At 46.1% G+C, this 23,066-nt stretch overlaps 1 protein-coding gene across 4 annotated transcripts; it reads left to right on the top strand.

The window, feature by feature from the left end:
- The first annotated feature begins 6,459 nt into the window (after window positions 1–6,459).
- On the top strand, window positions 6,460–17,187 carry NUDT2 (nudix hydrolase 2). Of its 4 annotated transcripts, none has more exons than XM_024753836.1 (3): window positions 6,460–6,542; window positions 14,398–14,531; window positions 16,588–17,187. In XM_024753836.1, exons 2-3 carry the CDS (start codon window positions 14,405–14,407, stop codon window positions 16,902–16,904), a joined length of 444 nt encoding a protein of 147 aa, XP_024609604.1. In that variant the 5' UTR covers window positions 6,460–6,542; window positions 14,398–14,404; the 3' UTR covers window positions 16,905–17,187. The 4 variants fall into 4 exon arrangements, with proteins under 4 accessions (XP_024609604.1, XP_024609605.1, XP_024609606.1 ...); XM_024753837.1 differs by lacking the exon at window positions 6,460–6,542 and adding an exon at window positions 10,834–10,901; XM_024753838.1 differs by lacking the exon at window positions 6,460–6,542 and adding an exon at window positions 11,122–11,142.
- The last annotated feature ends 5,879 nt before the right edge of the window (window positions 17,188–23,066 follow it).

Here is a 23,066-nt window from a genome sequence, read left to right on the forward strand (position 1 = left end):
TACGCTCTCATTAATACAGAGGTAGTATGATATACAAGGACTAAAATAGCTTCTGATTGCCAAGAAATATTTCTTCAACTGAGTTCCCCTAAACTGTGACAAGGACCACTTAAAAAAATAGGGCTTCCCTGGTGGCACAGTGGTTGAGAATCTGCCTGCCAATGCAGGGAACACGCGTTCGAGCCCTGGTCTGGGAAGATCCCACATGCCGCGGAGCAACTAGGCCCGTGAGCCACAACTACTGAGCCTGTGCGTCTGGAGCCTGTGCTCTGCAACAAGAGAGGCCGCGACTGTGAGAGGCCTGCACACCGCGATGAAAAGTGGCCCCCGCTTGCCTCAACTAGAGAAAGCCCTCGCACAGAAACGAAGACCCAAAACAGCCAAAAATAAATAAATAGGGCTTCCCTGGTAGCGCAGTGGTTGAGAGTCTGCCCGCCGATGCAGGGGACACGGGTTCGTGCCCCAGTCCAGGAAGATCCCACATGCCACGGAGCGGCTAGGCCCGTGAGCCATGGCTGCTGAGCCTGCGCTTCCGGAGCCTGTGCTCCGCAACGGGAGAGGCCACAACAGTGAGAGGCCGGCGTACCGCAAAATTAATTAATTATTCAAAATATACATATATAACAACTTTATTGAGATATAGTTCACATACCATAGAATTCACCCATTTAAAGTGAATTCAATGGCTTTTAATACATTTACATACTAAACCCCCAACCCATCCAGCCCTAGGCAACCACTAATAATGATCACTTTTTTAAAAAGTCACCGAACCCACTGCAACCATTAGTAACAGATACAATACAAACCCAACATTCTCAATGAATTTGCATTAAGATGTTTGTGTACCCCACATTAGGCATAAGACCCCTAATTAAGAACACAAGAAATGCATTATTATCAGTGAGAGATTAAAAGGTGGATAATACAGTATACACTTTTCCTCCAACAAGGGAATTAAGTTATTTCAAACTCTAAGGATTATTCTATCTATAGACCACTGGTCTTAAAAGAAGACAAGGGATACTAGACAGCTGCTTAAAACAACAGCTGCAAAGAATGAGAATATATAATACCTAATGTAATTCTTAAGGCTGGATGTGAATTTGGGGATACAAATCATGTGAGTTATACCCAAAAGTAGTTTTTGAAAGATTGTTTCTTTTTGTAACTGAAAAACAAGCTTCACCTTTGTTTATGGTTAAGTAGCTAATGCTTTGCAATTACTGCAATTCCTTTCAAGAGCCCCACTATGACATTTAAAAATTTCTAAGTCTGGTGCAAAACACGGGAGCAATCACCTAAAAATAAGCATAACAAAATTGTTGAACCCAGTTATCTTAAAACAGTTCAAGTATTACCTCTCTAAATATAGAAGTTTAATTTTGAAAGAATTCCCAGGAACAGGTGGTAACCAATATTGGGTTTAAACTCAGTGTTTTATTTTTTAAATCTTGGTCTAATCCAATTGCAGAAGTTGTCATTTTCAGATTTTTTGCCATTTTGCAGTTATAAAATACTTTCAACAAAATATATCTCACATGTTTAATTGGAAAAATAACGATTACAATCAGTTTTTATAAATTATTAAGATGACAGAGATGCTTTTACTCAGGGTTACATCCTCTTGGGAACCGTTGCCACAACGGCACCAGAAATTATTTCTAAAGGAGTGATGCTGAGAAAGCAAAGAACGATTAAAACAACAATTCCATTCACTGGGATCTAAATTATTAATACATAATTAATTATGCTACCTGATTAATCTTCCAAGACTTTTTGTGAGAGATGGACGTTGTCATCACCTCACTTTATACAAATGAAGAAACAAAGGCATAATTTTTTAAAAACAACTACATGAATTTGTTTTTGAAAGTGATTAGATATCTATTTGTTGGCTACATAATTCTATACCACTAGTTTTAACCAATCAAATCTCAGCATAAGCAGGTAACTTTAAAGATTATAAGAGGGCTTCCCTGGTGGCACAGTGGTTGAGAGTCCGCCTGCCGATGCAGGGGACACGGGTTCGTGCCCCGGACCAGGAAGATCCCACATGCCGCGGAGCGGCTGGGCCCATAAGCCATGGCCGCTGAGCCTGCGCGTCCGGAGCCTGTGCTCCGCAACGGGAGAGGCCACAGCAGTGAGAGGCCCGCGTACCGCAAAAAAAAAAAAAAAAAAAAGACTATAAGAGACACAGTACTGCTCCTCATTGCTTGTGAAATCTCAACCAGTCTTTTTGGCCTGGATATTGTGCAATGTTATTAACTGAGTACTTTCAGAATTCCAGTGTAACTTTAGTTCACTTCACAATAAAACTAACAATCTTGCAGCAAAAACATGCAGGTATCACTATCAAAATGTCCCCATGATTGAGCATCTGAACTACTTGTCAATGACCAAACTCATTAACTCCCCACAAAATCTGTTCCTCCATCTCTTTGTTCCTTGGGGAAGTGAGGGCTGAGGTAGGGTAAGTGACAAAATACCATCTATCCAGTCACTCAGAGCTAAACTGGGAAGCATCCTTAGACTCCTCCTTCTCCTTTAATCCCAAATCTGATCAACAGGTCCAGTCAATTTAATCTCCTAAATATCTGTCAGATTTCCTCTTTGCTATCCTCATTCCTACTACCACAGCCCTGGTGGTTCCGCCTCAGATGGTCGTTCACCTAGATCATTACATGTCTCTTAACCGTTCTCCCTGCCTCCAGTTTTGCCCCCTCCAAACCATCCTCCGCACTACAGAACCAGGTCATTGTTTTTTTTTTTTTTTTTTTTCCGGTACGCGGACCTCTCACCGCCGTGGCCTCTCCCGTTGCGGAGCACAGGCTCCGGACGCGCAGGCCCAGCCGCTCCGCGGCATGTGGGATCCTCCCAGACCGGAGCACGAACCCGCGTCCCCTGCATCGGCAGGCGGACTCCCAACCACTGCGCCACCAGGGAAGCCCCAGGTCATTGTTTTGAAAGCACAGTTATGACCATGCTGCTCCCTTATTTAAAACCTTTCAGTGGCATCCTGTCACCTATCTAAAGGACAAAATCCAAGCTCCTTAGCATGTCCTACAAAGCCTTCTACAGTCTAGCCCATTCCTCTCTCTCCCACCTACTCTTCAGTTTAGTCAGCTTGTTATCTCTGTGCATTTATTCACATTGTGCTCTTAAATGGTCTCCTCCAACTCTCATCAAACCTCACTTTACCTGTCTACCTCTTACCCATTGATTAAAACAAAAATGAGTTATTTTCTGGTCTCCCCAGATGTGGCTGGATTTCCCTTCTATGTTCATATCATACCTTTTCCATATCTCTATCATTGCAGTTACATTCTGTAATAATTATCTATGAGTATGTCTATTTCCTCCATTAGAATATGATCTTGTGGTCAAGGAATGTGTCTTATTGATCTTTTTATCCCTGGAATCTAAAACAATGTCTGGGAATAATAAACATTCCATAATTATTTAACGAATAAATATCCCTACACTATTTTTAGAACTATACAAAAGCATTTGATACCATTTGCAGTCATAGGTGATAGAAACTTTTGTATCAGGGTAGTTTGATTACTCAAGAAAACTAAAGCAGAGTTGGTGGTGCCCTGACTCACTGCCCCTGAGCAAAAAAATGAAGGAAGTTTCTATCACTCAAACGAATTGCTATGGGCGCAGCTATGGTCACAGTTACAACAAAAACCTTTCATCCAGTCATTCAAGAAATAGCTTGAGGGACTTTTAATGAGCTGGGCCCTTTCTAGACATTGAGGAACAAAACAGATAAGGTCACTGCCCTCAAGGTGCTATTATTCTAATGGAAGGAGATAATCAATAATCAAATAAGCAAGATAACTTCTGATGGTGATAAACGTGTTTCTCTGAGTTCTGGGAGCTGCTGTAGCAAATTAATCAAACCTGAGGAGGGGGACGTGGGAACCTCCAATTTGTAGCCAAATCTGAGAGAAGTTGTGGGTATCTGGGGACCTAACTACTTGTGATTGGCATCTGAAGTGGTATGGGAGCAGTCTTGTGGGACTAAGCCCTTAACCTCTGGGACCTGACACTATCTCCAGGTAAACTGTTAGATTGAGTTAAACCGTAGGACACCCAGCTGGTGTCACAGAGAATTGTGGGGACCCCACATATTTGGTTTTTCCCTACACAGGAAAAAGAAAAACTTGTGGAAAACTGAATTTTTCCAGTACGAATGGTACCTATTAGTTTATGCCTATGGAAAAGTGTTCTTGTTTAATAGGATATGAACATCAAAATCCTTGAGACGATATCTCGGAAAGTATACAATGACCACAACACTCGAAGTACAAGAAGTAGAACTCTATTACTCATTTAACAAAATCTGTTGAGGACCTACTCTGAACAAATTATGAATAGGTTTGCTGAGCCAGCGCAGGAAACTGGATTAATTCATCAATTAAACTGAAGGGATCTGAGAAGAGTGGTTCAATCAACCTCTCACTTTACAAACAAAACTGCAGCCCAGAGGAAGAAACTGCTGTTCCTCCTAAACTGGAAGATGAGAGAATCAAGCCCTAGTTTGCCCCCAAGGACATACTATGAATAGCTAAAGATTTTCATTAACAATATAAACCAACAGTTTTTAATGAAATGTTATGTGGGCAGTAGATTAATGTATTATGCTAAGAAAAATGTAATATTTATGTAAAGCCCTTGATATGATATAGTGCTTTGCACAGGGTAGATGCTCAATAATGGTAGCTATTACTTCCAGCTATATGGTCTTTGGAAGGCTGAGTGCATGATGTCTACCTGGCATCAACCGCTTGACTAAATTGATAATAGAGCCACATGACTTCTAATCTAATTCAAACATTTGATTTTCCACATGGAAAACGTGAAATCTAAAAGGGCTAAATGACCTGCAAAGCCAGCCACAGTGAGAGAGACAGAGCCAAGACCAAACCCTGAATCCCCAGTCCGGGTTCCATTACATGCCACAGGTCTAAAGTTTAGCTATAAGGTTATGTTCAAACTTTTATAAGAAGGTAATAAGAACCGAGCTGCTATACCTGACTTTTTTCAATCCTTTCATTAAAGTCATCATTGAGCTATGATTTTGATATAAGAATCAACAAAGCATATTGGGAATATATAGCCTTAGGAGTTAACAACGAAACAACAGTCTTGGTAATGCAGTTCTATCACGGACACCTGATAAATGGATAGGCTACCGGAGCAGCTGTTATATGTGCCGAAGTACAGAGACTACAAGCAGAACAGAAATACAAGAGAGAAAACACTTAAAATGTGACAACAGCTGTGGGTCATTAAGAAACTGAGATCAAGTCTTTTGGCATACAGCAACAACAGAATGGTTTGTTTTAAGCAAAGACCAACCGGGAGTCTAATAAAAACACTGGGAGACCCAGACTAAAAGCCACAATGCGGGAAGAGTTGTAGTAAGCAATCCAAAAGTTTTCCCTTTCACGAAGAGTGGAAAGCCCAACCGTAAACTTTCAGGTCCTTTTGCATATGAGATCAGGATGCCCTCCCCCTTCCCCCATAAAGATAAAAAATAATCTCTGTATGGGAGGGAAAAAGGGGCAGGGCATAGAGGGGAATCCAATTTATTTGTGGTGAATTAAATTCAACTCAACAAATATTTCCTGAAAAACCTACTATGTGTAAAACATTGTGAAAGATGCTTGCCTTGCCTCAAAGACCTCAGAATTATATGGTAGAAGGGAAGAGAATGGGGTTCACGAAAGTACCCAAGGAGGAACAGAAGCTCTCTAAGAGAGGTTCCAGTCAGGGCTATAGGTTCAAAGGGGTAAAGAGGACTTCGAGACTCAGAAAAGGTTTCACGGGAGAAGTGAGGGAGAGGGTAGGCGAGCGGGTGAACGTTTGGACCATCGGGAGAGGTCAACTCCCGGTTCCCTCCCAACTGCCCGCCTCCTCACGCGCTTGGCGGGCGCCCTGCGCACCCTCTCCCGCGGGGCAGGCAGCAAGGCTCCCGAGCAGCCCACCCCGCCCCGGTTCTCCCCCGCCATTTCTCACCTCGGAGGCTTCCAAATTCCTCCTCGATCAACCGTGTCTGAAGACAGGAGAAAAAGCTGACAGCAAAGAGCCCCAAGGCGGGCGACCGAGGCGTGCTGTCAGCTCACTAGCTTGAGCCTGCCGCCAGGCCGCACCCCCATGGTAACGCCGCCAAGCGCCGGTTCGAACGCCCGCGCCGACGCCAGCGCGCTGGCAGTCCAGCACCGTTCACCAATGGGCACCCAGGGAACTCGTGGACTTGAGCCGCCTTCTCTTCTAGAAGACCAATCAGGGAACTAATAAAACGGTGGGCGTATCTCTCAATTTCAGTCTTTCGGTCTTTCAACCAATTACTCCACTTAAGTGAAGATCTCGCGATGTTCTAAGCGAGAGAACCTCACTTTTGAGGCGGGTCCAGAATCCTAACGCCCGGAGCTGTTGGTCGCCCAAATAGCAATGGAGCTCTCCGGATTGGTCGACGTACCCCAGGTCTCCGTTCAAGGCCCGCCTCCTGCCTGCTTCCACTTAGGAAGGTGAGTATATCTGAGGGAGGGACCACTGGCTTTAGTTCTCCGCGGCGGAACTGAGGCTCGGAGATATGGGAGTTTGCAGCTGACTAATCTCCCGTCGCTGTAGGGTCAGAGGTGGACGTTCCTTCCTCCAAGCTGGCAGTGGGGCGTGGTTAGGTCAGGCCCCAGACGCTCGCAGGCCCTCAGTTTTTCTGTGTGCGTAGGGAGAAGGGATCAGTGGCCCCGCGAGCTTTGCTTGCCCTCATGCAAGTGGTGATCGGGTGGGTCGTCGGAAGCCCAGAGTTCCGGGTGTAGGGCCCAGCGACCCGAGGTCCATTCCTTCCCCTCCTTGGGCCTCAGTTTTAACATTGTTGTTACCTTTTAAGCCCTGCCTACTTTCCAAAAGAGGTTTTGTATTTTCTAATAGCTTCATTTATTGAATGGATAATATCGTGGCAATTATAGCAGAAGTAAAGAAAGTCACACGAGAGTCCCACTACCTAAAAAAATAACTTCCTTTTTCCTTGTTGTAGCTTGGTTTGGACCTTATGTATTTATTATATCTCCTAAGGGGAAAATATATGAATGACAAATTAAAATAAACTGAATGCAATCAAATAGGCAAATGTAGCTAATGTAGAGTCGAGGCTGAGAGCAGTGATGTTGGGAGACAGGCAGATCTGCTTTTGAGTCACTACTCAGACACATGTCTGAGCTGTAATTTCCTTTTTCCTCTTCTGAAAAGTGTCAGTAGTGCCTCGTGGGGTTGTTGTGAAGATTAAGTGAAATAACAAAGGTAAAGCACTTGGCACAATGCCTGACAAGTAGTAACTCTTCCAAAAATGATAGCTATTATCTTCATAATAGAAACAAGCAAATATACTAGCCAATGGAGCCAGCAGATGTACTGTAACTGAGTACCCAATTTAGTTCAAAACTTGTCAGTTAAATAACTAATAATTCAGGAAGCAATACATTCTTCAAAAGAGTGGAATTTCTTCCTAGTAGCTATATCAAGAGGAATTTATCTTGTGGGGCCATCAGGGATATACATGGTGTGATCACCAGTAGTTTTGCAGAAAATGTGAAAAGCCATTTCTTGATTCAACTGTCAATAAAAGCTAAGAGCATGCCCTTAAAACATAACATAGAGAAGCTTTCTGATAATCTTGTATGATAACAGGGGTAAGCGTGACTCGTATATTCAGTACGTCTATGTCAGACCCTACATATACATTATTTATTTTAAACTCTACAGCAACTGTGAATAGTAGGTTGTTGTTTCCTTGTTTGTAAGATGAGGAAAATGAGGCCTAGAATAGTTAAGTATTTTGCTCAAAGTAAGACACTGTTAAATTAGGGAGCTAAGTATCACTGTGAAGCCAGCCATGCTTTTCTGTGTTGTGCCGTGCTGTTTCTGACTGAAAGAGGATGAAAATACTTGGAATACCAGATGTACAAGCAGCTTTACCCAAATGGAGGGAGGTGGGCTGCAGAGATACCTACAGTGGAAGCAAAATCTTTCTCTAACAGGAAATTTCAGCCTTGGGAAATGAAGAGATGGGATGAGGTGATCACTGAACTCTAGACGCATGTGTCCATTTACTTTGTGGGTAGTCTATCGCACTTCAAATTCAACTTGTCCCAAACAGGAATCATTTGTGTACATTCTACTCCTACTTCTACCTAGTCGCTCAAACCAAATACCTCTCCCTTTCCCTCTCCCTTGGACAGTGAAACAGCAAATAGTGTTGATTTTCTCTTTGAGACCTCTCAAATTCATCCCTTCCTCTCCTTTCTCACTGTGTCTGCCTTAATTTGACTCTATCATTTGTCATCTGGACTGTTTGCAACAGGCTTGTACCTGGTTGGCCTCCTTACCTTCTAATTCTTTCTCCACTTTCATTGCTGTCAGAATGTCTCTGTAAAATGTCAACCTAACCATATTACAGCCATGTCCAAAACCAGTCCAAGGCTCCTCATTGCCTATGGGATAGAAACTAAGTTTTATCAATGGCATGTCATCTTGTGCTTGAGGGTCTTTGCTCACACTCCTCCCTTGGCCTGGAGTGCCCCTTGCCACCTTTATTCTGCTTGGTTAACTCCTAGTCATCCCTCAAAATCCTTATGGCGTACCCCTTGACCTAAAGATATCACCCCTTCTTTGCTACATTTACATCTTACACATACCCTTGTGATGCAAAAAACACATTTGGTAACTTGTCTGTTTAAACATCTTCCACTTTCAGTAGTATTCAGCTTCCCATCTACTCTTCAATCCTGTTACCACTGCCTGTTGCATGGGACACACTCAACAGACAATAGATGAGCGAATGAATCCTTTCAGGCTCTAGTATTAGAATTCCCCATGTTGGCTTTCCAGAATTGTACAGCAGATGGCACTAATAGGCCATTTAACAGATCTCCTTCACTAGAAATGATTTTTGTCCCAACCTTGTCTGACTTGGCTTCATCCTAGAAGCCAATATTCATGTCATTACAGGTGAAATCTCCTGTTTCCTCCCTCAGCCAAATAGCAAAGATAGCAAGATGACTCAGCAACTTGGTCTCTGAGAAAAGAGAGTGGCAGATGTCCAGGGAAAGGTGCAGTTGAGGGAACATTTTCTTTGTTAATTTATTCAATTTATGGTAGTTGGGAGCTTTCTTCTTTCTTTCTTTTTAGTTTTATCTTTTTGCTGTTGTTATAAGAGAGAGCTTTATTCAAAGATGGGAGCCTCATTTCTGTCCACTCCTTTCAGAGACACAAAGTTTAGGGGCCTCAGACTACACTTTACCCCTCCAGGGTTGTCTTTGGGTACCAAGACCTTCATCTATACCACCCGCCAACTAAAACCTCTTCTGTGCAAAGGAGTCCAGTTAGACAACTTTAAAATCCTCCATATGAATATAGATCAAAGGGTGGGAATTCTGGAACTGGAAATGATTTTATAAATCATTTTCGTGTCCTCTCTCAGGGCCACTTGTGCCCGAAGTCCTGCTCTTTCACAGTAAGCAAAGCAGTATAAAGGGGAAAAAATACAGATTTTGGAGTTAGACTTACTTGAATTCAAATCTCAGCATTCACAGACCAGCTATGCCTTTGGGCAAGTATTTTAAACTTTCTGAATCTCAGTTTCCACATCGTAAACTGGAGATAATAATGCTTATTGTGAAGAGTTGTCTTGAGCATTAGAAAAGATACACGTGAAGAACCTTGCACAGGGTAGATGCTTAATTGATAACATGGTGGGATGAAATACTGTTTCTGCTAGAGGGATTTTACACTAGGAGGAGCAAGTCGGGGGGTAGGATTTGGAGAGCTCTTTCTGTCTGTAAAGGTACATTTATGAGGGCTTTGGGGGTTGAACTATGCTTGCAGTAGCACTCTGATTAATTTGATGAAAATATTGGAACACAGCACATCAGTATAGCCATTTATCTGTTAATTATTTTTTGGCACCTAAGTCCTGAACCTCTTAGGCTGTGAGGGAATTGTATCTATAGAGAAAGCCAAGAGTATTTTTCGTTAGCTTCTGGAACCTTCTGATGACATTGAGGGTTTTTTTGTTCAGGTTTTTTTAACCACCTAAGGCACTTTGCCACTTTTCTGAAGTGTGAATTGCCTGCTGTCAGCCTGGAGTTCTCACCTCCGCAATCCTGGCTGCAGGCATCTTTGCATATTAGACGCTGTGTTCTTTAACCCCTGAGGTTTGAATCCACTCAGAGTTTGTGTGTGCCAGAACGTGTGTGTGTGTGTGTGTGTGTGTGTGTGAGGGAGAGAGAGAGAAATCTGGCTACTTTCAAACCCCAGGACAGTTTCAGCTCCGTGGTCTCCAGAAAAACAGAAAGCCTCCAACAATAGCTCCATTGACTTTTATGTAAATGGCACTCCTCAGGAAAACACTGGGCTATTTCCCAAAGTCCCAGAACGTACCCTGAACATTTGTTTGAGTGGGAGGTGGGGAGACAGTTCTGTTGAGTCAATGAACATCTGTTGAGAGCTGCTGTGCTGGGTCCCAGGAGACAGCTCATAGTCTGGCTCTTCCCTGCCAGAGGTACAGAGATTTACCATACTAGGCGTGCGTGCTTGTGGTGGCTTTGTACTGTGTCCACTTAGCTGAGCTGGAACCGAGTTTCCCAGGATTCCCTTCCTGTATGGTTCCAGTTGGGGTTGACCTCAAGAAAATTTTGTGCAAAATTTGGAAAACTGAAGTGAAGTAGCAGCCAGTACACTGTGAAGAGCACCGGGCATGGTGGCAGTGCATACCTTTTGACCCTGACCTGCTGGCTCACCTTGGTTGTGTAGGACAGCACCCAGGCCTGCAGCCCCCCAACTCCTGCTGAATCTCCTCCTTCAGCTGCTCTGAGAGTCCTAGGCTAGAGGTACGTTCAGCTCTGTGGCAAAGGGCCCTTGCTTCTCCTGCAACTCACTGGAGTCAGTGAGCTTGGAGACAGTGAACAGAAGTCGATTTGTTCTCACAGGTTCCAGTTCTTTCTCTCCTCCACAGCCAGCTTTCCTTCCCAACCGCTGGCCTCCCGGACTTACAGAGACTTCAGGCCTAACACCAGATGCAGAAGTGACAGAGTTGTGTGGATTTCTCCATCAACTTCCTAATTGGACAAGGTCTAATCCCTATACTAAATTCTTACTTTACTGTTGCTCATAGTGTTCTGTTTCTCTTATCAAACCCTACAGTAGAAGATTATTCAATCTATGTTAAAGGCCCAGAAGATGGAATGATTAGAAGCCAGAAGGCTTCACAGAAGAGGTGACATCTGAGTTGTTGCTGAAAGGATGAGGAGGTGATTAAATGGATGGGGAAGGAAGGAGAAATTCTAGAGGACAGCTGGCTCAAGCCAAGCAATTGAAGGGCAAATAGGAGTTCTGCCTTTCTGTCCTCTCTGTGGGTGCAGAGCATAGAGAGAAAGTGAGCATCTATCTGATCCTAGCTCTTCTTGTTGCATCAAGATGAACCGTTGGTCAGTCTGCTTCTTAGATGTGGTCACTGCTGAATACTGGTATCTACTGAGATACATTTTTGCTGGGTGCACCCCTGTCAGTAACCTAAGCCTCCTCCCCATAGGAAAATATTGGCCTGCTCCCCTCTCCCCAGTAGTTCCACATGGCCACCCCAGGCCTGTCTTTCTTGGCCCACCCTCCCATGCAGCAACTTTGTTTCCTCATGCTGTATTGGCGATAGCAGTGGTGTGGAGGGAGGACACTGTGCCCACTAGTCTGGGATCCCTAAGCTTATTGAGGGGTTCCAACATCCATTCCATGGGACTCCACTCGAAGCAGGGGCAAGGTGCCCTATACCTATAACTTGCTAATACTTTCTGAGCATCTTGATAGGAAAGCATGGGATCAGGTACCTGTTTCAGCCTAAACCTGGAACCAGTCATTTGAAATCTTGCTTCACGAGTTCTTTGGTGACAGGGTTCCTTCTGGCTTCCAGAATAAGGAACGTTCTCAGCATAAATGGGGAGACCAGGGAAACAGAACACCATATTGAGTAAAAGCCTGATACCAGTTTACATATGAATTTTAAACTCAAAAAGAACCATACTTTACATAGTTATGAGCCATTCTTTTTCCACTGAAAATCTTTTTACAAGCAGCACATTTGACTCTACCTCATTTTTTTAAAGGCCTCATAATCTTCCATCATATAGATGAAATACTGTACTTATTTAACCATTCCCATATTGATGGATATTTGTTTCTGCCCTTTTTTTCTTTTTTGTGTGTGTGTATATCTTAAACATGTATTTGTATATGTCAGTATGCCTAGAATTGGAATTCCTGGGTCTAAGGGAATGTGCATTTTATGTTTTGATAATTATTACCAAATTGTCCTCCTAAGGGGATATGCTAATTTAATCTCCCACCAACAGTAAATGAGCGCACAGACCATTTCAAAAACCCATTTTGAGATTATTTCCAATCCTTAAAAACTCTCATTACAGGTACAGAAAGGTTTGGAAAGGTCACAGTGTTGGGTGTGCTTGGTTTTTTGAGTAAGGAACCACTGTTCTCTAGAGTAACGTTACCATCTGTTGGTAGCCCTGAGAACTGCCCTGGAACAGGTTGTGATTTGGGTCTGATTTTTATGCCTTTGACAAATGCAAGCTCATCTTGATTGAGCACCAACAAGGGGGCCATGGAGACCATCAGCGTCTATTCCCGCCACCCTTTTAGCATCAGCTCTGCCACCTATGAGCACCAGCTCCTTCTTTGGCCCTGGAATCTTGGAGATGAGACCCTCTGACTCGGGCCTCTCCCCTGCCTGGGCCACTCTCTCAGAACTCCGCTGCATTTGAGACACCTGGTTTTCTTTCAGTTCTGCTGTCTCACCTTGGAACCTTTGCCCATGCTGTTCCCTCTACCTGGAACACATCTTCTCTCCTCTTTCCCTTTGACAGCTTACCTTCTACTCATCCTTTACTCCTCTGCTCAAACATCCCTTCTTCCAGGAAGCATTCCTTGATCCCTCAGTCAGGGTTAAGTTACCAATCACACATTTCCCCTTTGGAGCACATACCTTATTGGCAATTATTTGTAAATTTGCTTAACTATTTGACAAAGTCTGCCTCTTCCACTAGAATATAAACTATATTCTATATTCTTGTGAGGGCAAAGGCCAAGCACAGTACTTGGTACATAGTAGGTACTCAGTAAATATTTGTCGGGTGAACAAATGGTACAAGTTTTTCTTTTGCAGGGCTTCACATAAAGGATCTTCCATATTTTTTGTTACTTTGATTACATGTCCTCCTTCAGATGATGAATTCTTTTTTCACTTCTGCAGATATTCCTGCTCCCTTCCTGTCTTTTGTTGTTGTTGACATTTTTTTCTGAAATGGAAAAAAGGCTAAATGGAAAAGACTAAAAAAGTCTGTCTTCACTGTATTTCTGATTATAAAAATAATAAATGTTCTCTGTAAATTTTCAAATAATACAGATATATATGGAGCAGAAAATGGAAGTCTCCCCATAATCTCATCCCCCCAGAAAACAGGATTAATGATGTGTATCCTTCAGACATTTTTCTGTGCATAATGAAATGTATTGAGATTACATTCCAAGCACTGTTCTAAAGCACTTTACAAAAGTTAAGTCATGTAATCCTCATAGCCGCTCTTTAGAGTAGAGCTATTACTATCCTGTCTTACAGCTGTGGAAACAGGCTTAGGAGCTAATCACACAGTGAATAAGTGGCAGAGCCAGAACTTGAACCCAGGCTCCAGGTTCACACTCTTGACTACTCTGCCAGTTCACTTCCGATGGGGTAGGAAAGAGACTTTCTACCATGTATTCCCCTTTATATTTTGAGTTTTGAACCATGTGAATGTATAACATTCCAAAACGGATAAAAGATTGAAAAAAAATCAATAATAAATTTTTAGTACACTAAGCTACCCTTTCTAAGTGACCCCTCTGAGCCATCAGAAACCACATTGTTGGGGTCTCTTTGCTCCAGAGACTCAGGTTGGAGGCTGAGGGAAATGGGATCGTGAATTTGATGATAATATTGTACTGCATCCCTCCCATTCCCCGCACCTCTCCAGTTTCAGTGGGGTTGCTTCTGAGGATCTCCAGTCTCTACATACACATGCCAGCCCTGTTTTAGCTGGGAGACCTAGAGGAATTGGGATAGAGCTACACTAACAGGTAGGGACCAAGGTCCTGCAGTTACACACAAAGGCCTGTCTCTGACTCCTGGTTTCCCCCCATTGGTTCTCAGCATGCTGCCTCTGTCTATAGGTGCCGAGGTCACTGTTAGCTGGTCTGTGCTACTCCGCAGCACAGAGTGCTGCCCGCCAGTATGGATCTTCCTGTTTTGTGTAACTTCGAACATCTTTTTTGTTACGCCTTCAGATAGACCATGGCCCTGAGAGCATGTGGCTTGATCATCTTCCGAAGATGTCTCATTCCCAAGATGGACAACACTGCAATTGAGTTTCTACTGCTGCAGGCATCAGATGGCATTCATCACTGGACTCCTCCCAAAGGTGTGAGGCCAGAGGGGCGGGCTTCGGGGAAATGCCAAGCACTGTTCAGAAATCCACCCTGCCAGGCACCCTGCTAGGCTTGCTTCCCGGTGATTGTGTAGCAGGAGGGGGTGGGGTGGGCAAGAGCTCTTGATCCTTTCTACATACAAAGTCTCCATGCCAGGCCAGAGAAGAACTGGAAATAGAACTCTGTGGCTGAATTCCAGGGCAGAAGCAAGACCTGGTTTTCTTTCCTTTTTTTTTTTCCTGTTCTCCGCGCCATGCAGCATGTGGGATCTTAGTTCCTGACCAGGGATTGAACCCGTGCCCCCTGCAGTGAAAGCACGGTGTCTTAACCACTGGACTGCCAGGGAAGTCATAACACCTGGTTTTCTTGCATCAGTCACCAGAGCCTCTGTGGTGAACGGCTGGGTAGGGGAAGAGGCACTGGGCTGGGAATTGGGGACCTTGGGGTCAAGTTATTACTGGGCTACAGGTCAGGAGCCCATAGTGAACAGCCCCCAGACAGAAGGGAGCAAGTGGGGTCGGGGAGGGGTGAACAAGACTCCAAGGTTGGAAGAAAACAAGGAAGTGGGAATAGGAAATAAAATTTGCACATTCAAGTTTCACTGAGGAGAAACAAGGTGAAAAAAAAAAGTGTCACAGATACTATGAATAGGAATATTCACACTTGCCTCCTGATCACCAGAGTCACACTGCACGGTCCCTCTCGCTGAAAGATTTCAAAGGACCTCTCTGAATTTTTCCCTGCTTGGGCCTGGGGGAGAAGTTACCCTGTTAACACCGATGGGCAGAGTGCTGAATAGATGCTGCTGGGCAGGGTGTGCTCAGAGACTCCCACACAGTTCTGAGGGAAGGTCGGGCATCCTGGATCAGCGTCACCTGTCTCACCACCAGCATCCCTCCCTCCTTCCTCCCCTGGTGCATTACCTACCTGTCTTTGTGTCCGTGGCTATACGAGGTGCTATACAGGGAAAATTCCCTAGCAGCCATGAACGAAAATGGGCTTTTAAGTCCAAGCTCCTGGCTGCTTTCTGTGGGAGCTGTGCAGCAGCAGCTGACTCAGGGCAGTGCTCTGAGGACCCCTGGGAAGGAGGAGGCTAGGATGTAGCCCTGTCTTTGAACTAAGAAGAGAACAGCTAAGAATTCCTGCTCTCTATGAGCTCCTAAACCAGGAGGCCCCCAGCAACTTGCTGGAGCCATGTGTTGACCGAGGCTGCCAGACCCCTCTCAGGCCTTCTTGGCACCCCCTGGGCAAGCTGAGAATTTGCAGGGAGGGCTTGAGGCAAAGCTGAGGGCTGCTCCCAGTCTGCAGAGCTTCAAGTTCTCTTACAACAGTTTCTTGGCAGTTGTCTGATTGGGTTTGGGCCTTGCCAACTAATTTTCTTAGAACTGGCTCTCAGCTTGTCCTTAGTCTAAGTTCCCATCAGGACTTTCCCTATGAAACTGGAATCTGGCCTTGCTCAATTAGAAAGATGAAAACAATTTGGAAGAGCCTTGATAGCTACTTGGAAACAGCTGCTGCCGGTGCCTCGGTGCAGGGTTCGGAGACAGACTGTTGGCCCTGGGACTTCAGAGACCAACTGCAGACGGTGTTAAGTCTTCACTGTGCATTGTAGGTGAAGTGCTCCCTCTTCAGCCAGCTCCCACCTGGCAAGAAAGGACTGCCCCTCTTTGGGAAAATCACGTTAAGGTGTCCCAGGGAAGGGTCTCCCTGAGAATATGGGATGAAGAGAACTCCAAAGAAAAATAAAGAAGAGGTCTGAGGGAGGCTGTCTCTCTCACCATCGAAGGGCAGTATTCTAGACCAGACTTGCCAAATATATGTTTTGTTTCACTCTCTGTAGAGAAGATGGGGTGGGGAAGAGGGATTGCCCAGACACCACAGAGCCAGACACTGCCTGCCCTGTACCCCATCCCTAGGCATGTTAGAATATTGCCAAAGCTTAGCAACACCTAGAAAAGTCACCAGAGACCCCAGCTTTAAATCATCTGACCTGGAAAATCCAGCTTTGTTGAAGATTATATCCACCTCCTCTTCTTTTCTCCTAACCAGGCCATGTGGAACCAGGAGAAAGTGACTTGGAAACAGCCCTTCGGGAGGCTCAGGAGGAAGCAGGCATAGAAGCAGACCAGCTGACCATCATTGAGGGATTCAGAAGGGAGCTCAATTATGTGGCCAGGGAGAAGCCTAAAACCGTCATCTACTGGCTGGCGGAGGTAAAGGACTACGACGTGGAGGTCCGTCTCTCCCACGAGCACCAGGCCTATCGCTGGCTGGGGCTGCATGAGGCCTGCCAGTTGGCTCAGTTCAAGGAGATGAAGGCGGTGCTCCAGGAAGGACACCAGTTTCTCTGCTCCACAGTGGTCTGAACTGACCAGATCAGGGTCTTTTGCCTCCGTAGGATCCTTGAGGGCTTCTGAGGTGAACTACCTTTGCTTCCAGGGAAGCCTGTGCTGGTCTTTGGCTCATTATAGCAGATTGCAGACAGGCTGGTAAAATCAGCTGAGGACCCTCAGAGAAGAGCAAGCAAAAATCTCAGCTGGGTGGAAAGGAAGGGAAAGGAGTTTAAAAAAAAAAAAAAAAAGGCCAAGCCCAGTGAGTGCATCCTTATACTTTATGAATAAACCTCAAGCCGCTTATCTCTCCTTCTAACCTGCTGTATTTATTCCATGGGCTCTTGCCTTGGGTGGGGAGAAAAGCTAGAGTTAATCAGAGCTCTGACCTTAGCTGGAGGGAATCCTGTGTCCAAGCACTGTACCCCTGAGAAGCTGAGGGACGGAGTCAGAATCAGAGAGACCCAACGCTACCGGGTGACTCTCCTGCCTCTGGACCGCCAAGCACCCTCACCCCACCCCACCGGTGTACCTGAGACGTAGTGACTTGTAGCAGACAGGATATACAAGCAAGTGGGACTGGAGCACAGGAATGGAGTCTGCTATACAATCAGCCCACCGTATCCGTGGATATTGAGGGCCGAAGGTGGGACTCAAACATCCTCAGAATTTGGTATCCTCAGTGGGCCCTCAAACCAATCCTCCGCGGATAACGAAGGACGATTGTACTCGCTAATGTATCATTCCCTGGCACCAGGTACATATGTTATAGGTTCTCAGTAAATATTTCCTAAGGTAATTCGAGACCCAAGGAACATTGGAACAAATCCCCAGTCACAACAGGGAAAGGAAGGACAGGCAACCCTGGGCCATCAGGTCAGTGACACATACACTCCAACCTCCCAGCCCAGTCCTGACTCCCAGGGTCAGCGTGGTTGTCAGCATGACTGAGGCCACTGGCAAGGGGCAGGCCTGAGCCTGGGGGGCTCAGCTGGGCCACCCGGCAGCCCTGTCACTACCCCGTGCATTCCTCGCCTGCCGCTGCCTTCCCCGCCTTTAGCAAGCCCTCATCATTGGCATTTCTCTCTTCCCACCTGCTCCCTTTTTCCACGATTCAACTGTAAGATCCAGAGCCGCAAGAGCTGGGTCTCAGCCCTCTTTCCCCTTGCTACTAGGGCTCAAGGAATGCAGGGCAGGTGTTAGATCCTACAGCCCTTCCAGGAGCTGTTAGCAGATGGATTCATGTGGATTTCATTAGAGGGTTGTTGCCCAATGAAGTGCAGAAGCTTGGATGGGAAGGGGCATTGGCAAAGGTCAACCTGGATTACCAGGGTCAAGAACAGCCACCCCCAGAGGAAGGAGAGAGAAGTCACCCAGGTCTTCAATCAGGCCTCCAGATGTTTTCAGTCACTGGTTCTCCGTGCGAACAGGATTTTGGAGCACTGCCAGGGACCTGAATGGTTTTGTTCCTCACCCCTCGGAGCAGCACTCCCCTAGGAGGCCTGCTACAGGAAGTTTTTGGAGCTTAGTGCTCTCCTTCCAGGCCAGCAGGGACCACATCCCACTGATTTAATAAGTGCCTGCTGGGCAGTGGTGCCAAACCACAGACTAACAAGGGCTGGCTGGCCCTGTGCACTCAACATGGGAGTCTGTGGAATCTCAAAATGTTAAGACCTCATACATCAGAGTTGGGAGGGACCTGGAAAATGACCTGATTCTGCTGCTCACTTTTTTAGCTGAGGATATTGAGGCTTAAGAAGGTAGATGGCCCTGGCAGTTGCCTATATGTGAGGTCCTTTGAGGATGAGGTGCCAGAGGGAAGACTCTGCCTTAGAATATCTTGTACAGCTTTGGAGTCATTCTTCTGGGACTTACTTACAAAGTTTTCCATTAAAACACAGGTACTTTGGAGAAGGTGGGGCGGCGGGTGGGGAAGCCCATAAACTGCGTTCAGATGTTCACTTTGTAGGATGAATTGACAGAAAGGTGGGACTGGGGCATGTTATGGGCAGTGGATGAGGGAGGGAGAGAGTGGAACTGAGATTAGGATGTAGCAGGTGAGTAGGTTTTGTTGTCATCACCACTTTGCTTTCGGCCACCTGGGCTTGTTCAAGGGCTATAGGGCTAAGACTGCAATTTCCCCTTCAATCTGAGGCCCTCCAAGCTCCAGAGCATCTCCTCCTGGAAGCTTCCCCTAATAACTACTCACCCTATAAACACCATCCTGTCCCACCTACATCCAAAAAGACTTCTCTTGGAATTCCACGTTTTCCCCACTACCACCTGCACCACCCCAGGGTGAAGAAGCATCTAATGGGGCCACAACTACTGAGCCTGCGCTCTAGAGCCCACAAGCCACAACTACTGAGCCCGTGCGCCACAACTACTGAAGCCCGTGTGCCAAGAGCACGTGCTCTGCAACAAGAGAAGCCACTGCAGTGAGAAGCACCGCAACGAAGAGTGGCCCTCCACTCGCCGCAACTAGAGAGAGCCCGCGTGCAGCAACAAAGACCCAACACAGCCAAAAATAAATAAATAAAACAAATAAATAAATAAAATAAAAAAGAAGCATCTAATGAACTAATCCCCACAAGGGCGGTCTTAAGTTGCCCCCTCCTGGGGGCATTTTTTTTTTTTTTTAATATTTGGTTGCTTTGGGTCTTCGTTGCTGCACACGGGCTTTCTCTAGTTGCAGCGAACGGGGGCTACTCTTCATTGCGGTGCGCGGGCTTCTCATTGCGGTGGCTTCTCTTGTTGCGGAGCACGGGCTCTAGGTGCGTGTTCTTCAGTAGCTGTGGCGCGTGGGCTCAGCAGTTGTAGCTCGCGGGCTCTAGAGCGCAGGCTCAGTAGTTGTGGCACACGGGCTTTGTTGCTCCGCGACATGTGGGATCTTCCCGGACCAGGGCTCGAACCCGTGTGCCCTGCATCGGCAGGCGGATTCTTAACCACTGCGCCACCAGGGAAGCTCCTGGGGGCATTTGAAAGAGGCTCTGGAAAACCAAAATGCCCTCTTGACACCCAAAAGCAATACCTTACACCCCCACAGTAAGCAGTTGTTTGCTGAATTGAAGACCCAAAGGAATGAAAGTATAAGGGTGGTTTTAATGGTAGAATTTAAATGGAAATGCTCGTGCTGGTGTGGGACCCCAGGTGGGACCCCACGTGTGAGGAGCAGAGGCTGACTTCTCCATCAGTCCAGCCGGTGGCCGAACCTGTCCCTTACCTTCTAGAGGAGGGCCGTTACAGCCCCGCCGCTGCCCCCTGGAGGTTGTGCTACAGGTTTCCAGTGAGGCTTGCTCTCAGCCTTCTTCCTAACCCTCCCCCTTCACTTCCTTTCCCCTCCTACCCCGCCTCCAGCTCCCCATTGTGTAACAGGAAGTGCTCAGCAAGACCCCCTGAGGAGGGGAAAGGGGGCTATGGAGGGAAAAAACAGCACTAGGATACTGAGTATAGAGGCACAGCCTCTTCCTGTTCTTCAGACTGGGAATCCCCAGGGACAGAGCCTCTTCCTCTTCAGTTTTTCCCCACTCCCCTGACCCCACCCCAGCCAGACTTAGGGCTTGTCTCATAAGGCCAAGAATCCTCCCCTCCCCTAATTGGTGAGGGGCATCAAAAGGTACAAATTTTCAGTTATAAAATGAATAAGTCATGGGGGTGTAATGTACAGCATGGGGACTATAGTTAATAATACTGTAGTGCATATTTCAAAGGTAGGAGAGTGGGTCTTGAACCGTCTCATTACAAGAAAAAAATTTGTTTTTTAACTGTGTATGGTGATGGCTGTTAACTGGACTTACTGTGGTGATCATTTAGCAATATATACAAATATTGAATCATTTATGTTGTATACCTGAAACTAATATAATGTCACTGACCCCTCAATTAAAAAAAAAATTCAGTCTCTCTTTTCCCCTATAGTCCATTAAAATGGTAAAGTACATTGAAAACAAATTCTCTCCTCCCCTCAAGCTGCTGGAAAGATCCTTGGACATCATAAAGTAAATGGCCAGCCTGAAGATAAAAGCCATGTTGCTCCTTGGGAGCTGGGGTGTGTACCAGAGAGGGGAGGGTGTCAGCAGAAGTCCCACTGAGTCGGATAATGGCAGGAAAGGAAATCACCCAGTTGCCCCTGTGGTTTTCTTCAAGGCTGGGTCTGGGCAGGCCTCCCCTTGCAGGGTTGGGCTGTGCAGCTGTTCCCAGAACAGAAGGTAGTACTTCTTCAAATGCTTTTCAAAATATGCTCATAAGTATGTGTGTGGGGGCAAAACAGAAGCAGAAGTGGATTTAGATCTCCCCTATTCGATATTTGTATATATTGCTAAATGATCACCACAGTAAGTCCAGTTAACAGCCATCACCATATACAGTTATAAAAAAATTATTTTCTTGTAATGAGACCATTCAAGATCCACTCTCCTACCTTTGAAATATGCACTACAGTATTATTAACTATAGCCACCACGCTGTATATTACACCCCACTGACTTATTCATTTTATAACTAAAAATGTGTACCTTTTGACCCCCCCTCACCCATTAGGGGAGGGGAGAGAAGGATTTAGATCTTAGAAGTCTTGAACGTCAGAGCTTGAATTTTTTCCTAAATGACCTGATTGCATTTCAGAAAGATTTCCTTGGCTGCTATGTGGATTGAATTGAAGGGTTCAAGACTAGAAAGATTTAGGAGTCCACTGCAATGGTCCAGGCTAGAACTGATAAGATCTGACATGGGGTAGTGGCCAGGGGATGAGAGGTCAACATTGGCCTTGCACTTGAGGAGGAGTGAAGGGACCAGAAATCTTGGTGAGGGGAACCAACAAAAGAAGACCTACTTGCTCTGTAGCCAACCAGGGTGTGGCATACTTTGCCCATATCCGGGGGAACAAGAGCAAAGATCCTCCCAGAAAATTCACATCTTGGTCTGAGAGAGAGGGCTTGGCCAGGGTTTAGCTGATTCAGAGTGCTAAAAGGGAAATGGAGTCAGACTCTTAGGGTACACACAGTCACAGAGTGGGGGTGTTAGGCCCCAGTCCCAGATTTCCTGCAGTGGCCACTCAGTCCCTCCCCATTACCTGTGGAGAAGGAAGCTCCCTGTTCCAGCATACCAGCCTCCTCGCCCCCACCCCCAGCCCAGGGGTACAGAAAAGACCAATGGGGAACTCTGGCCACGACAAAGCTACTGGAAGCTCCATGGAGGAGGGGCAGCCCTCCCTCCCCACCCAGATGTACAGAAAAAGAGAGATAAATTTGGAATGTACAAGAGGTGCTGGCAGAGATGGGGGTGTTGGACAAGGCTCTAAGAGAGCAGAGTTTCTGGCAACCTAGCAAACAGGGGTAGAGGTAGCTTCTAGTCCACTTCCCTCCCCTTCCCCATCCCAAGACCAGCTCTTTCTCATGGTTCCTACCATTCCAGCCACTGCTGCCCAACTTCTTGAACCTCTCTTTTTGTCGTCAGTAGGGGAAGGGGAAACACTTGTTGGCTTAGAATCAGGTCCATTGGGTGACAGCTTCAGAGACACACATTTCAGTGGCTCCCCAGCCTCGGATATGTATAGGCCGGGGCTGGCCCACGCTGTTGAAAGATGGGTGAAGACTGGGCGGGAGATTCTAGGCTTCTAGATACAGACTACCAGGTTCCAGTCCAGTCTTGGGTACTAATCTTCTGTGTGACTCAGGCCAGTGCCCTCCTCTCTCACTGTTTTAGCTTGTTCATCTGTGCTTTTGTGATTAACAAGGTCAATGGCAGAGGCCAGATTAGAAACCAGATTGCAAGCCAAGGGCTAGTTTGCTGGGATTTGGCCAGTCAAGGGCACTCTTCCCTTTGGCCCTGTCCCAGCACACAGTGAGTGTTCAGTGGGCATCGTGTGTCCCCTCCTCCATCTAAGCTGCCTGCCCTCAATGCCCTTAACATTTTATTTGACTTCACTTCAGATCTTTTCTTTTTTTTAATTGGCCACACAGCATGGCATGTGGGATCTTAGTTCCCCAGCGACCAGGGATCGAACCCGGGCCCCCTGCAGTGGAAGTGCAGAGTCCTAACCACTGGACCTCCAGGGAATTCCATCAATGCCCTTCTAAAGAGTACTCCTCCTCCATGCCAGATGACTTAGGCCTTCCAGATTACTTTACCCAACCTCAACCCCCATGCCATCTCAGCACACACTACTTGGTCCTGGGGTATAGAACTTTATGCAACTAT

Source organism: Neophocaena asiaeorientalis, unplaced genomic scaffold (assembly GCF_003031525.2).
Source record: "Neophocaena asiaeorientalis asiaeorientalis breed wild unplaced genomic scaffold, Neophocaena_asiaeorientalis_V1.1 scaffold220, whole genome shotgun sequence".
In the NCBI taxonomy this organism is placed as follows: domain Eukaryota; kingdom Metazoa; phylum Chordata; class Mammalia; order Artiodactyla; family Phocoenidae; genus Neophocaena; species Neophocaena asiaeorientalis.